Source organism: Capricornis sumatraensis, chromosome 4, assembly GCF_032405125.1.
Source record: "Capricornis sumatraensis isolate serow.1 chromosome 4, serow.2, whole genome shotgun sequence".
Lineage (NCBI taxonomy): Eukaryota > Metazoa > Chordata > Mammalia > Artiodactyla > Bovidae > Capricornis > Capricornis sumatraensis.
Window position 1 is genome coordinate 139,377,554 of NC_091072.1, and position 14,951 is coordinate 139,392,504.

General features: G+C 38.0%; 2 protein-coding genes across 2 annotated transcripts in view; one reads left to right on the forward strand and one right to left on the reverse strand.

The window, feature by feature from the left end:
• The window catches only part of PLBD1 (phospholipase B domain containing 1), a 91,794-nt gene extending 89,070 nt beyond the window's left edge, over window positions 1-2,724 (forward strand). The window contains exon 11 of the mRNA XM_068971311.1: window positions 2,520-2,724. Within this exon, the coding sequence (XP_068827412.1) occupies window positions 2,520-2,687 (168 nt within the window). The 3' untranslated portion in view covers window positions 2,688-2,724. The remainder of the gene's footprint in view (window positions 1-2,519) is intronic.
• A 4,673-nt stretch (window positions 2,725-7,397) lies between these two features.
• Window positions 7,398-14,951, reverse strand: part of ATF7IP (activating transcription factor 7 interacting protein) — a 58,103-nt gene continuing 50,549 nt past the window's right edge. The window contains exons 12-14 of the mRNA XM_068971358.1: window positions 14,262-14,444; window positions 12,187-12,299; window positions 7,398-8,169 (exon numbers count right to left, since the gene is read on the reverse strand). Coding sequence (XP_068827459.1) covers window positions 7,750-8,169; window positions 12,187-12,299; window positions 14,262-14,444 — 716 coding nt within the window. The 3' untranslated portion in view covers window positions 7,398-7,749. The remainder of the gene's footprint in view (window positions 8,170-12,186; window positions 12,300-14,261; window positions 14,445-14,951) is intronic.

Below are 14,951 nucleotides of genomic sequence, written 5' to 3' on the forward strand. Positions count from 1 at the left end.
TTTGGGGTTTTTTCTACTTACGGTAGGTAAGCAGAGGCTACTCTCTAGTTGCAGTGCCTGGGCTTCTCACTGCAGTGGCTTCACGGGCTTCAATAGTTGCAGTTCCCAGGCTCTAGAGCACAGGCTCTGTTGTGGCCCATGCGCTTAGGTGCTTGACGGCAAGTGGGATCTTCGTGAACCAGGGATTGAACCCGTTCTCCCACATTGGTAGGTGGACTCCTTCCCACTGGGCCACCAGGGAAGCCCCACCCTATTGGTTTTCCAGTGCCTAGGCCTGTTCAAAGGCAGAGCTGCAGAAATTTTTGTGGCATAAATCACAATAATGTCTCTTAACTTATTGTGCCTATGCTCTGTTGCTAAGTTGTGTCTGACTCTGCAACCCCACGGACTGTAGCCTGCCAGGCTCCTCTGTCCATGGAATTTCCCAGACAATACCGGAATGCGTTGACATTTCCTTCTCAAGGGGATCTTCCTGACTCCGGGACTGACCAGTGTCTCCTGCATTGGCAGGAGGCTTCTTTACTGCTGAGCCACCTGGGAAGCCCAATGTCTCTTAAACATGAACTCAATTACGGAATCAGCTTTTTCAGAGGTTATAGTGGTAGGTCCCTTGGACTAACTTCCAGTCCCTGCTCTGTCACTTCATCACATCATCTCACAGTGCTTCTGTTTCCTCATCTGAAAAATGGAAAGAAGAGTACTTGCTTCCTAGGGTTGTTGTGAAGAATGAGTATTTAATATCTATAAAATGTTTACAACAGTACTTAGCATATTATTTGTGAATGTGCATAACTATAATGATGATGCTGATGGTGATAGTGTTGCTGTCTTTAAGTTTTACCAGACTGGCCCAAAGTCCAAAGAACATATTGAGAGCACAGTGATGTCACTTTAAACAGAAATTGAATTGGGCTGAAGGAGTAAGTATTGGGCCAGATGCTCAAGCACTAAAGGGTTTTCACTACAGTTGTTAAGTGCTGTAATGTGTCTCACAATATAGGTAATAAGTAAGTTTACAGTGGGGTTGAAGCCCACTCATATAGGCTTGTGAGAACCAGTTGTTTAAAATGTCAACACCAGTTTGATAGCCTGAAATGGTAGAATATTTACATCATGGAAATCAGCAAACGCTACAACTTGGGGTCTTTTTTTCCTAAGAGAGCTAATTGTTAACAACTTATTGGCACAGGACTGCACCTGGAGTGTCCAAGATTATGCGTTAACTATCTAGTGGGTGGAAAAGAATCATTCTACCACATCTTTTTGTACTTTTGGGCTTGGGCATGTGTCTTTTCATTTCCATCTATGGTCCTAAATTCTGAAGAAATCTGTTAGATATAAGAGTTAACTGTTCTATCTGAAGCTCTGAAAACTATTAAAAATGCCAACCTCCTAACACATTATTTTTTCTATCAGCCTAATGGCTAAACAGAAGATGGTTTAGAATGGTTTGAGCCAAGCTTTAGTCTTTAATGACTAAGATTTTGTGTAATGTACAAAAAACTTAGTGGATGTAGTGAGCCTGGCACACATGAAGCCCCAGTGAATGCTTTTGTATTTATTTCTTTTTAATGGTATTTGCAAACATTCAGTAAAGTGTGTAAAAAGTGTTATGTCCATTCCAGAGTACACAAAGAGAATTACTTGAACTGGGGAGAAACCAAGCCAAGCTTTCATCTGCCAAATTTTACATTTTTCAGGAGACAAGAGCCTGCCAATTTTTCATCAAAAAAGGTTCTGTTGAAGCACATATTTTAAAAATATCACTTCTCTAGAGCCATTTTGAATGAGGAAAATCTGAAGTTATGAGACATTTTCTGCTTTCCTGTCTAACCTTAAGTTCTGCTGTGATCCAATGTTCAAGTGTTTTTAAGAACCACAGACCTTATTTTTTGATATCAAGTTCCATCTACTTTAATACTCTTGTTACTGCCCTGATTAATAACAACTTTTACTGAGGAATTAATACATTCTAGGTACTGCTCTCATTAATCCTCATGACAACTCTTCTATGAAGTAGGGTTATTAGTATAATTTTACAAATAAGAAAACTGAGTCAAAATAAATTTTGGAGGTTGAATTCTAAATATGAGTAAGCTGACTCCAGATATCACACTTTGGGCTGTTAGTTTAATACTCTTCTACAAGTCAGTGCAGGGCTTCCAAGGTGGCACAGTGGTAAAGAATCCACCTGCCAAGCAGGAGACATGGGTTCAATCCTTGAGTTGGGAAGACCCCGCCCCTGAACAAGGAAATGGCAACCCACTCCAGTATTCTTCCCTGGGAAATCCTATGGACAGAGGAGCCTGGCAGATTACTTAGTGACTGAACAACTAGTCAGTTCACATTTGGGTGCCAAATGGATACAGAAGAGCATATTGTGGAAGCTTGCAGGATTTTATTTTAAGGGGAGCTAATATTGTGACTTTGGACAAAGAGCAGGGACCACACCTCAAGGGGCTTAGTCGTGTTTTTTTCCCAATGGTTTTCTAAAACATCCCCCTCCTCTCTCTCTGCAGGTGGCAGACATCTACCTGGCATCCAAGTACAAAGCCTATGCCATCAGTGGGCCCACTGTACAAGGTGGCCTCCCTGTTTTTCACTGGAGCCGTTTTAACAAAACTCTCCATGAGGGCATGCCAGAGGCCTACAACTTTGATTTTATTACCATGAAACCTATTTTGTAACTTGACATAAAATGGAGGGAGATAAGGGAATAGAAGGCTGCAAGTAAGATACCAAAGGCAGTATTTTAGCTGTTTTTTCATTCAGAATTAGTTTTAATGAAATATATTCAATTCAGTCTATCACTTTCATTTTCTGCTGCTGATTTTGTCATTTTTAAAACAAGCGCCTACAATTGGGTGGGGCACCATATAAGAAACATATGGTAAATAAACAATACCATTTCAGCACACAAGCTTATACACCAGAAAGTACGGTAGAAACTGCTCCGTCACCCCGAGATCCACTGTCTCCATGTATGCCTGGCTGCACAGGCAGCACCTCCCAGCTTCCCTTGGGCAGCTATGCCATGTGACAGAGTCCTTGGGGTGGACTCTGAGTTGAGTGCTACTCCCAGGCCCCGTTCCTCAGACCCTGACTGCCTCATGCTCTTTCCCCTTCTCTTCGCTGGATGGACTTCATGACAAAGCCCTAGGGGATGGTGGAACCTCCAACAGAAATGCAGTTAGTATGTTTTTGTGTTTTTCTGGTTATTAACAAGCAACAGTCGAAGTCTTTCTGTGGTGCACAAACATAATACAGCAGACTTTAATGTTGTCACCCGGTAGTTAAAAACAGCTTATCTAACCTAGCAGCAGCTCTGCCTAACAACGTTTCTTTCAAAGCTGGAGGGTTACATGTTGTTTGAGTGTCATGGTGCTGTCAAATTAAGTAAACCATACTGAACAGTGTTTAACAGTGACTCTTAACAAGGTGAGAGACTCGCAGAAGAAAAGAATACTCATAAGGTCTGAGAATAACAGAATGAATCAGAGTACTAAGAATGTTAAAAACCCAGTAGTTTATTTCAAAGTATAAATTTCAGGCTTGCTGGACAAAATCCCACTACAGTTAACACTTATACAGACACCACTCTACTGTACATTTAAAAAAGAAAAAAAAAAACCCACAAAAACCTTCAAAACCTAATAAAAATAGGGCAACTTGCTACAGCCCAGTCTCTATTAGACATCAGAAGGTCTTACATTGTCATTATTTACACTTTCAACTGTAATAAAGAAATATTAGGATGCAAGTTTCCTACAAAGGAATTATTTTTATATTTAATTTTGAAAATGGCTGATAAAATTCTAAAGCCAGGATTCCCCAAATGATGTCTGATTGCCCAGTTATCTTATTTACAAAAAAAAATTTTTTTTTAAGATAGCAATTAAATATAAAGGGTGGGTATTTGACTCTACAAGTGAAAAATAAAGAATGACAAACTTAGCATGATAAAACTGAAGATGAGAAGACAAAACACATGTTTGTATCATTCTATTCCTCCCCATTGGCTGGCTCAAGGAAAATAAGTTTTTGGAATTGGATAAACCTGCCACACTAATGAAACACTTTACAGGAATTGTTCTAACCTTTTTTGTTTGTTCCAAAATTTTCAGAAAGGGGAGGGGCCATCATTTACCCGGTAGAGAGTAAGGCAGGCAGAATTATACACTGGTTTTAAATAGAGTTATTTGCAATAATCTAATACTGGGACATGGTCTTTCTGGAAATCAGAATAAAACAGGCCAATGACTGGTCAATCAAGTTAAAATAATGAATAAATCACAGGATATTGAAATAGCCCCACAAGGAAAGTCTGGGAGAACACTTGGAAGTCTTTGCGATAATGTACTGTGCCAACATCACAGTGTATACAAGTGAGAGAAGAGGATAACGCAGGCATTATTCTGTTAATCTTTTACAGTACTGGAAAATTTGTGGAACAAGATAAATGCATATCATGCAATATTAACACCTTGCTGCATAAACAATAATTTGGAAAATACAAGCAAAAGAGCAAACAAACAAAAAAACCCACGTTAACACTTATCGGCCACAGGAAGATAACTGTATGGTGCAGCCTGCCTAAGGAGTTCTGCTGACAGGTGGTCCTAAGCTCCTTGTTTGAGGTCATTTTATTCAATCAAACTTTTCATTTCCTATCTGGCAATGGGGTTTGAGACAGTGGGGAACACATGTCTGTGAGGCAAATGGCAACCCAACAAACATTCACTTTTCAAGGAAGCAAGCTCTGCTCTTCATTTCTCTCATGAACTTCGACTTTGTTAAACAGCACACAGTATTCTGCATGTTTTAAAAGGTGAGTCCAGAGAAATACAGGGATATAGTTACCTCATAAAGTTACCTGTTACCAACAGATGTGTCTGTATATACTTTATAAATGTACTGGCAAGAATATAATTTTAAAATGTGAGGCTTAGTCACACTTAAAATTGGGTGAAAATTACTCCGACGAAGTACAAAGTAGACAGTAACAAACATCACCATTACCTTTAAACGTCATATAAACATCCTCTATTTCCGGTTGAAGTATCAGAAGTTTCCAGGATTTCCAATAAGGCAATACTTACACAAGTATTGTCAGACTAAAAAAGTAGCAAACTTGCATTCCCAAAATGGGATTATTAAGCTTATTTGTAATACTCTGAGAAAAGATACTGTGAAATTAAAAAAGGTACCATGAAGTGTGATTGCTATTAAAAAATATGTGACCAGTAGCTATTTCTAGTTGAGCCCTCCATTCTCTGTCTCTAAAGAAACAAACCAAACAGAAAGCTCTCTTCAACATTAAAAAACCTGCCTGAAATAAAAACCTAGAGTTCAAGTAGCACCCACTGGTAACTCCAACAAATTGTTGCCTATAAATTCTGTGGCAGGCTAATTGAAAGAAACCATCTTATAATATCTTTTCCCTCAAATAATTACAATCTCTCTTTGTACCTTCCCTCCACCACTTGGAATAAAAAGTTTTATTTTACTGTAGTAAATCTATTTTTTAGGGTTACTATTTAAGTTATTTCTTTTTTCTCTGACAGAAATCACACAGTATAGGTCAAAATAATATTTTCATTCTACTGGGCTTTCTTCACCTGATTATATAATGCTATGAAAGCATAATTTTTTTTTAAAAAAAAAAAAGCATAATTAAAAAAAAAAAAGGATTAGTAAACATAAAGTACTCACCAAGGGAAGCTTTCTAGGCTAGGTAAGCAAATTATCACATGACCATAAAACCGGTCAATAAAGGACAATTTTGAACATGGGCTTTCTATTCTGTCAACTGAAATGATCTTCAACACATAATCAACACTGCAACCATTGCAGGTAAAAACGTATGTACATGCAGATATAAGACAGATGCTCACATACATCTAGAAGATCATCAATTTATCCCTTTAAAATTTTTCATTGGCATGACATTGGCAATTTCTTTACCATCATCATTAGACCCACAATGAGTAACGCCTACATAGTTGGTTGGCAAATATGACTCATGGAAATTTTAATTCTCATTGTGGTATATTTTCTGAAAGCAAAAGGAAGATTTTGGAGCATTTACTTTTGGCAATCTGTAGGCTTTCTTCCACATCAATCAAACTTCACATCCAACCTGACAGTACAGTGACCAGTAAAAGTCTCTAAAGAGAGTTTCTTTACAAGTAGAATGTTTCCTATTACAAGCCATTGAAGTTGCAAACAAAGAAGCATTAATATGGAAATGACAGTTCCCTCTTATAAGTCATACATTAATGACTAACTCATTTAAGAAGGCAGGAATATGCTTTCCAATATGATATGGAAGATGGCTTGAAAATGTATTCCACAAACTCCATAAATTCCTTTCCAAGCATCACCAACCCCACTCTCATCCCCCAAATTATGCCATCTCTCCTGTCTTAAGCTACCTACACTCCAACACGTACCTGATACCAGTATAACTGGCACTCAAATAGAAAATCCATGACCAAAGTTTGATTAAAACTTTGAAGAGGAACAGAGATGCACAGAAGTTGTAAAGTCATTCTTACATAAATGACCCCAAAGGATATACTTTAAACCGTATCCAAAGCTGACATATGGTGAATCAGACAAAACTTAGCACCATCAAAAGAAAAGATTAATACAGGAAGAATGATATGAGGATAAAGAAGAAATGGAGCTTTCCCTTGATAGTTTAGCTTACTGTATTTTGTGAATTTTACTATTTACTTTCTTTGAAAGAATACTATGGGTGATAAGGTATGCTTTGAGTGATAAGGTAAACCAGAATTGCTTTCATAATCTCTAAGACAGTATGCAACATAGATATTAAAATATATTTGAAGGGAAATTGGCTTATACAATGTGGTCTTCTTTTGGTTCACTTTACACAGAGTTAAATAGTGACCAGAAATAAAAAGCATTAATTTTCTTGGAAGAAAAGAGCAAGTTAAATGTAATGATGTCACTGATGAGACTACATATAAAAGCCTTGGTCTAAAATTTACTTGAGGGAAATGTGCTACATTTGGTGGAGAGAAAGGAGAAATGAGGATGAAAGGTTGACAGAGAAGAGTAAACCACAAAGGAAAAAAGGCCCTGTTTACTTCTGTAGTTAATCCTTAAGGCACAAAAATAAATGGAAAAAAATCTCTGATTAGAAAAGCGAGGGCCCACTGCAATTCTTTTTCATTGATTGACAACCCAGAAAAGACAAAAGAAAACATGAAAAGATCTTTTCCTGTGTTCAAACTAACCTATTTTAAACTATTTGACCATTTTGCTTTTTATTTTTTCTTTGGGTTCCATTTAGAGTCAGTTTAAATCATCTATCTATAAACCTACAGATCACGTAGAAGCAGAATCATGCCAGATACATACCTCAAATCCTTTGATCTACTTACTTCACACTGGAAGAGAGGTAAATTTGAGAATGAAAATGGGAGATTCCACTGTAATAAACATATAAATACAGAAAAGCACACACCACACATATACCCCAGCCTCAAAACTAAAGCAAGGTGCACATTTACATTTCAAAACCTTGAAGCCTGAATTGTTCAGGAAAAGATCCTGCTTTATGGGCTGAGTTTATTCTGATTATAAACAAATGTAGTGTATATACACATCGGTCCAAGAAATCTTGCACAATGTGCATTTTACAATGGGTATCATGCACAAGATTAAAACAAGACCAAAAAGTAGAACTTCTGAAAGAGGAAGAGAGAAAGGCTCCAAGGTTTAACTGCTCTGCGAAGAAGAGATCACATCTGTTGACTGAGGATCACAGAAAGGTCCAAAACGCCCGTAAATATCCTTGGCTCGTACTGCAAAGTAGTATTTGCTGCCAGACACGAACTGGGTGAGAGTGCATGCCATAGGCAAGGGAAGTGCCTTGACTTCGCCAATCTTCTTCCACTGTGAGGGTACAGTGGCACTGGGTTCCTCGTGGTAAGCGTACAGGTGGTAGCTGTCAACAGTGGCGCAGGTTCTGTCCACCTCCAGAACACTCCAGGACAGTACAATGCCATTTTGACTCTGAACTCGTGCTAACTTCAAGTGAGGTTTCTGAGGCAGAGACGTGCTGGCAGCTTCAGGGGGCAGACGCTGTGGTTGTGGGGCTTCTGGTAAGGGTGCTGGGTGCACAGGGCGTGGGGGCTCCTAACAAAAAAAGAGTCATGTTGATGGATAATGATTGGAGAAAGGACTGTTTCTTAATGCGAGAACTATAACATCCTAGAAATCACTTACTTTTAGAGAGTCTTCATTTTACATCAAGAATACTGGGAAATAGCAAATATCACACATCTGGCAAGTTCTCCCTGATGATTTGAAACCAGTTCATGACCCAGATGAGTGTTGAGATTATTCCCTCTGTGCTTTTTGGGTCTGAGATACTGAGTTTTCCTTGGGAAACAAAAGCCCTGGCTGATGGAACATCATCTTGACAGAAACTGAAATAATCATCTACTTCTGATAAAATAATTAATGATTTAATGATCTATACCACAGACTCTTGTTTTAATATAACATATTTTTTAATAACATATGTTGGCAGTCTATCAATCATCTAAAATTTGAGTATCAACTCTACTTTCATTTTCAGACTGTTTCTCCATAAAAAGATAGTAGCATATTCTTATAAGTTAAGTACATATAACACTGACTGTATATTATGTTCTTGGTCAGTCTGCATGAAAAAGGTTACATTTATACTGGACTGTGAGAGAGAGAATTTAGAAATGTAGAAATAGTTGTGAATCTTTCTGCTAACAGGTAAAAGCATGAACAAGGCATGGGGATAGGCAAGCGAGGGGATTTATGGGCAAAAACACGGAGAATGTGAAGAAGAACACACAAATTTGGAAAGGTAAGTTAAGGCCAGATAATGAAAAAGCATGAATACTAAGCTTACAAACTGACCTGGTGCTGGACATTATTATCATCTGGGTTTTAAGATTACAATGATACCAGTTTTTCAAAAAGATTTAAGTAAGAGCCAGGAAACAGAGATATAAGTGTTCTTTCCCCCCCCGCAAGTGAAACATTATTGCTCAATGACTTTAGTTTGGAAGTCATGAAAAAAATAAGATCTCCTTAACTGAAATTCATTTATCAAAATTATGTTTTAATATGCATTTCATTAAATGGATAATTTGCATATACTAAATAGTGAATTCTGTGAAGATCTGATATCTTCTAAATCTCTATGCCTTTTCAAAGTTCAGTGCTAGTAGTGTGCACGTAGTAACAACTCAAAAAAGGATCTGCCAAATAATCTCAAGAAATGAAAATATGCTGAAATTCATATGTGAAGCGAAAAAAATTCATATACACATCTGGAGAAACACAGTTTAAAAGCTAAAATAAATATAAAGTTAGAGGGAGGGAAAAAAGCAAATGCAAATACATGAAACATCGAAAGCTGAAGAAACACAGATTTGAATACTGGCCATCTTACTGTATTACTTCTCTCAAATTAAGTAAATAACATTAAATAAACATACAACTAGTAAGATCTACGAGAAGAAGGCTGCAGTCATGAACTTGACTGGAAAGAGTAGGAATTTAAGGAGTATGATAATAGCTTACAGCCTATAACAGCCCTTTCTAATTCTTAAAATTCGAGGCTACCAAATCCTCTCATGTTTCAAAACAGTTAAGTCAACTGAGCTACTGTTTTGTTTCTGCCACTGCAATGGAGATTTCTACTGAAGTTTTAGAGATAATATATCAGGGATTTGCTTCAAAATATTCCGGTGCATACACAGGTTGTAGGAGTTTGTGGGTGGCGATACAGAAGAAAGAAGATTGACTATGACTGCTGAAGACTAATGACTACTGAAGACAGGTAATGGGTAGGTGGGGATTGCTACGCTAGTCTTTCTACTTTTATATATATTTGAAAATTCCCAGTTAAAAATATTATTAAAATTAAATTAAAAGAATATTTCTCCTATGAGATACTGCTGCTGCTGCTGCTAAGTTGCTTCAGTTGTGTCCGACTCTTTGAGACCCCATAGATGGCAGCCCACCAGGCTCCACCATCCCTGGGATTCTCCAGGCAAGAACACTGGAGTGGGTTGCCATTTCCTTCTCCAATGCATGAAAGTGAAAAGTGAAAGCGAAGTCGCTCAGTCGTGTCCGACTCTTTGCGACCCCATGGACTGCAGCCAACCAGGCTCCTCCATCCATGGGATTTTCTAGGCAAGAGTACTGGAGTGGGGTGCCATTGCCTTCTCTGATGAGATATAGTGTATTTATTATAAGACAATTCATATGGAATCCTGTTTTAAAAAAAGCTCTGATGGATCATCACATTTGCAAAACTGCGGCATAAATAAGACATTTTTACTATATATTTCTCGAAGGAATATGGGATGAAGTAGGTTGTTTGTAGTTGCAGACAACAGTAATGAGATATTTGCCACAGATCCTTCAAGGCTAGATCTGAAGCACTGTGCCAACATGATGGAGGTGCTGGGACCAGAAAAATCTGAGTTTTAAAATGGCTCTGCCTCTGACACTAGTTTGGCAGTGACACTGAGTAATCACCTAATATCGCTAAGACACAGTAGCCTCTTCTATCAAACAGAGAATATTGATTCGCAAGGGCTTCCCTGGTGGTTTAGATGGTAAAGACTCCATCTGCAATGCAGGAGACCTGGGTTTGATCCCTGGGTTGGGAAGATCCCCTGGAGGAGGGCATGGCAACCCACTCCAGTATTCTTGCCTGGAGAACCCCCATGGACAAAGAAACCTGGTGGGCTAGTAGTCTACGGGGTCACAAAGAGTCAGTCATAACTGAGCGGCTAAGCACACAGCAGGGTTGGGAGGAGTAAATAAAATAATACAAGTACAATAGTAGAGTGCCTCGTATATGTGAAGTGCTCCATTAACATGACTTTTTTTAACTGCAGTGGGACAATAAAATAACAGCTGCTAAGAGCACAGGCTCTGGAACTGGAATGTGCTGGGTTTTATGAGGTATGACCTGGGGCTGGTTATTCAACCACTCTGTACATTAGCTGCCATACCAATAATAAAGGATAAAAAAAGAAAGCTAGAGTTCTAAACAATTTCTGTGTAAGGACCACATAAATTAACAGTGCCTGGTGCATAGAAAGCACTTCACAAACTTAGCCATTATTATGTATATTTTAAAAAGGATGCTTTGCTTGGTAAAAAGTGGTATCAGCCTCAATCTCCTACCACTATTAGAGCCAGCATTTCCATTCACACACTCTATCATACCAAATACTATTACAGTCAGGTCACAGGATAATGTGACATTGATTTGGAGATTAAAACTAAGGAGAAATCTTTGGTTTTCTCTATTATCTCTTAACCAATGAATTCCCAATACCACTGGATGATTAAAGGTAGTAGGTGATAGGTCAGAGAAAGACAAATATTATATGATATCACTTATATGTGGAATCCAATAAATAACACAAATGGACTTCTTTACAGAACAGAAACAGGCTCACAGACACAGAAAATAGTTATGGTTACCAAAGGAGAGGGGAAGGGATAAATTAGAAGTATGGGATTACCAGATATACATCACTATGTATAAAATAGGTACACAAGGATTTACTCTACAGCACAGGCAACTCCATTCAATATCTTATAATAAACTATAATGGAAAAGAATCTGAGGCTGTACACCTGAAACTACCACAACACTGTAAATCAACTACAGTTAAATTAAAAAAAATTTTTTAATTAAAAGTTTAAAATAAAACCAATAAAACGATAGCAGTGTAATAGAACTTGTATAAAATTCTGAGAATAAAATTAAACCTGCAACAATATTTCGTAAAATATTCAATACTTTAAAAAAATATTCACTACTCAAGAATGCACTCTTTAACCTAACCATAAGTTTAACATGGTCTGTTTCACTTCTCACACCCCAGACGTGGACTCTTTTATATGCTGCACACCACCACAAGCAAAGTCTATACTCCCCAACCATCATTACCCAGAAGTGTTTCTGGGTAATGTTGATAGATCTAATGGTAAGATCTACTTTCTTCAATAAACATCTGCTGGAAAAACAGAAGACCTGTTATTTTCTTTTGCTATAACTAGTTTAAAGAAAAAGTACTAACTGCAGTGGTATCTGACAGTGTTATAGGTGAGAATTTTGTGACGCCAAGGGTCCTCACTTACAGTATGCACTTGTGGTGGTCGGTGATGCACTGTGAGCTGAGGTCCTGTTGATCCTAGGGTTAATCCATTGTTTACAACATATGTAGTTGCTTGAGGCACTCGGACTGTAACACCTATAAAAGAAAATGAAGTGATAGAATTCAAATTCTATTCTAAATTTGGTAGAACACTGAATTAAACATTTAAAAATCAGTAAAGTGATGTTTTTAAAATTCAAAAGGAAAAATATATCTAACCTAGAAGTCTATACTCATCTCAAGTATCATTCAAGCATGAAGATAAAGAAATTCTCATATATGCAAGCTACCAAAATAAATAGTCTACCTCCATGAACTTTTCTTCAAGTAGCCACACGAGAGACAAGATTAACAAAGGACAACAGGAGACAAAGTGAACAGGAGATCCAGCATAGGAAAGAAAGAAATGCAATCCATACCCAAAATCCTAGCACACTGTAACACTGGAGGTACACATAACTTAGAAGGCAGGCCAGAACGGAGCACTGTGACTCTAAAGATAGAAAACATGAAGCTTTCTTCACAAAGATCTCTGCTGCCTCCAGAACAGGCAAGTTAATCTTGCCTCATTTTAACAAGGTTCCTCTCTTCCTTTCCATGCTCTGCTGATCAGCTGAGGATACTCATTTCATCCAACAGAAAACTTTATACAGACATCAGGGCAACAAAAGCAGAAAATTTAGAAGCAGATTTCCTTGGTGGTACAGTGCGTAAGAATTTGCCTGCCAATGCAGAGGACACAGCTTTGATCCCTGGTCTGGGAAGATCCCACATGCCACAGGGCAACTACTGAGACTGTGCTCTGGAGCCCAGTCTACTCTACAGCTGCAACTACTGAAGCCCGAGCCCCTAGAGCCTGCACTGCACAAGTCACCGCAATGCGAAAGCTGAACACCACAACTAGAGAGTAGCCCCTGTTCCCCGCAACTACAGAAAGCTCATGTGCAGCAATGAAGACCCAGTGTGACCACAGATAAAATTTTTGTAAATTAAAAAATGGAGAAAATTTAGAAGCCACTCATAGCTCAGCCATATTTCTGCCATATATTCATTACTGTGGGTACCTTGCCTGGGGTGAGCCCTGTTTCCCAGAATTCATTTAAGACACTGCTGACAGATTTCCCCAGAGAAAGCTGTTGTAAACTTGAGAAAGCTAAAGCCAGAATGTGAACTAGAGACTCTGTTTAGTTTATTTTCTCCTATAGCCATCACCTAATAATGGCATGACTGAAGTTTCAATAAACAGCTGGATTTGTCCCTGCTTGTTAAGTTTTGCAAAACTGAATATTTTTAGTGATACCTATAGAGATTGCAAAACCATACAGAAAAACAGAAAGTAAGGGTGATGGTTACCTCTGATGGAAAGGGAAAAGGATGCAATTAAGAGCAGGCATACATAGATTTTTAGATTTTGATAAAGTTCTATTTCTTAGCCTAGTGGAGAGTTCATATGTGGTTCATTTTGCTATTTTTCTTTAAGCTTTAAATATATCCTTTATATAAACTTGTTTGCATATTTTGCAGCTGAAAACATATATGTTTCATATATATATATGTGTGTATGTATATACACACACGCACACATACATACATACATACACACACGGAAATTACAAGTTACCTTAAACATTTTCCCATCACACACACACACACACACACACACGGAAATTACAAGTTACCTTAAACATTTTCCCATCTTTTATTTCTCAGCCACTTTCCATACCTTTAAGACTCTCATTGGAGGCTATCCTTTACCATTATCTCCATATGGGCTAAATCACAATTGATTATTCCCACTTTAATTAGGCAAGTTGTCTCTAAAGCATGGTACAGACCAACATCAAATCAAGTAGGCCATAAATAATTAAACTGAAGACAACACACAGAACACAAATTAGATACCAGTCCATTTTTTTCTCGTTAACTCTCCTAAGAAAAGAAAATGAATGAATAATAGTTTTAGTATGATATTGAACACTTTTTGCTGCATCTAACATCAATATAAGCCACTCCAACTACATGCAAAAGAACAACATAAACAGGAAAAGGGTCTCTTACTGTTTTGGGGATTGACCTGCCGAACAGCAGGAGCCTGCATAACAGTCCCTCGCAGGGGAGCCTGAGCTGGTGGTGCGGGCAGGGTTGTATAAACCACCTGGTGGTTTGCAGGAGCTCTCGGTACAGGGAGTCTCGTGGTCACCTGAGTCACTGGACGATGTGTTACATTCACGGTGGTTGGAGCTAATGAAAAGCAGAAAAATAGATTTAAGATGCAGTAAATTCTACGTTAAGTAAGCAATATTAAATGACAATTCACTTTATACAAAATCTAACTTACTATAATAGACAAGAGTCTCCTTTTATAATTGTGAAAAAGTTAAGAATGACAGGGTCAACCAAGGTTAATATTAGTACAATCCAAGTTTCAGAAGAAAAGAACACCTCAACCATGTCCAAGGCCCTTCCCACTCTAGTCTGTCTAGATAAATAAACAAGTGAAGATGAAGAAAGGGTTTAGACTTTGGGGAGTATGATCTTATAGGAGTGACTTAGAAGGGTGAATTTTCCCTTCCTCAATGTTAAATTATTCTTAGCAGAGTGGAATTTTAGGCCCTCCAGGCCTTCTACTGATGGGTATAAATTCAAAAGAGTAACTTGTGGTCCCATAGTTCAAAAAACTGACTGGCTACTATAACTGACGGGTTCTTCAGATGAGTCAAATCACCTCCTATTCCAAACAATGAAATA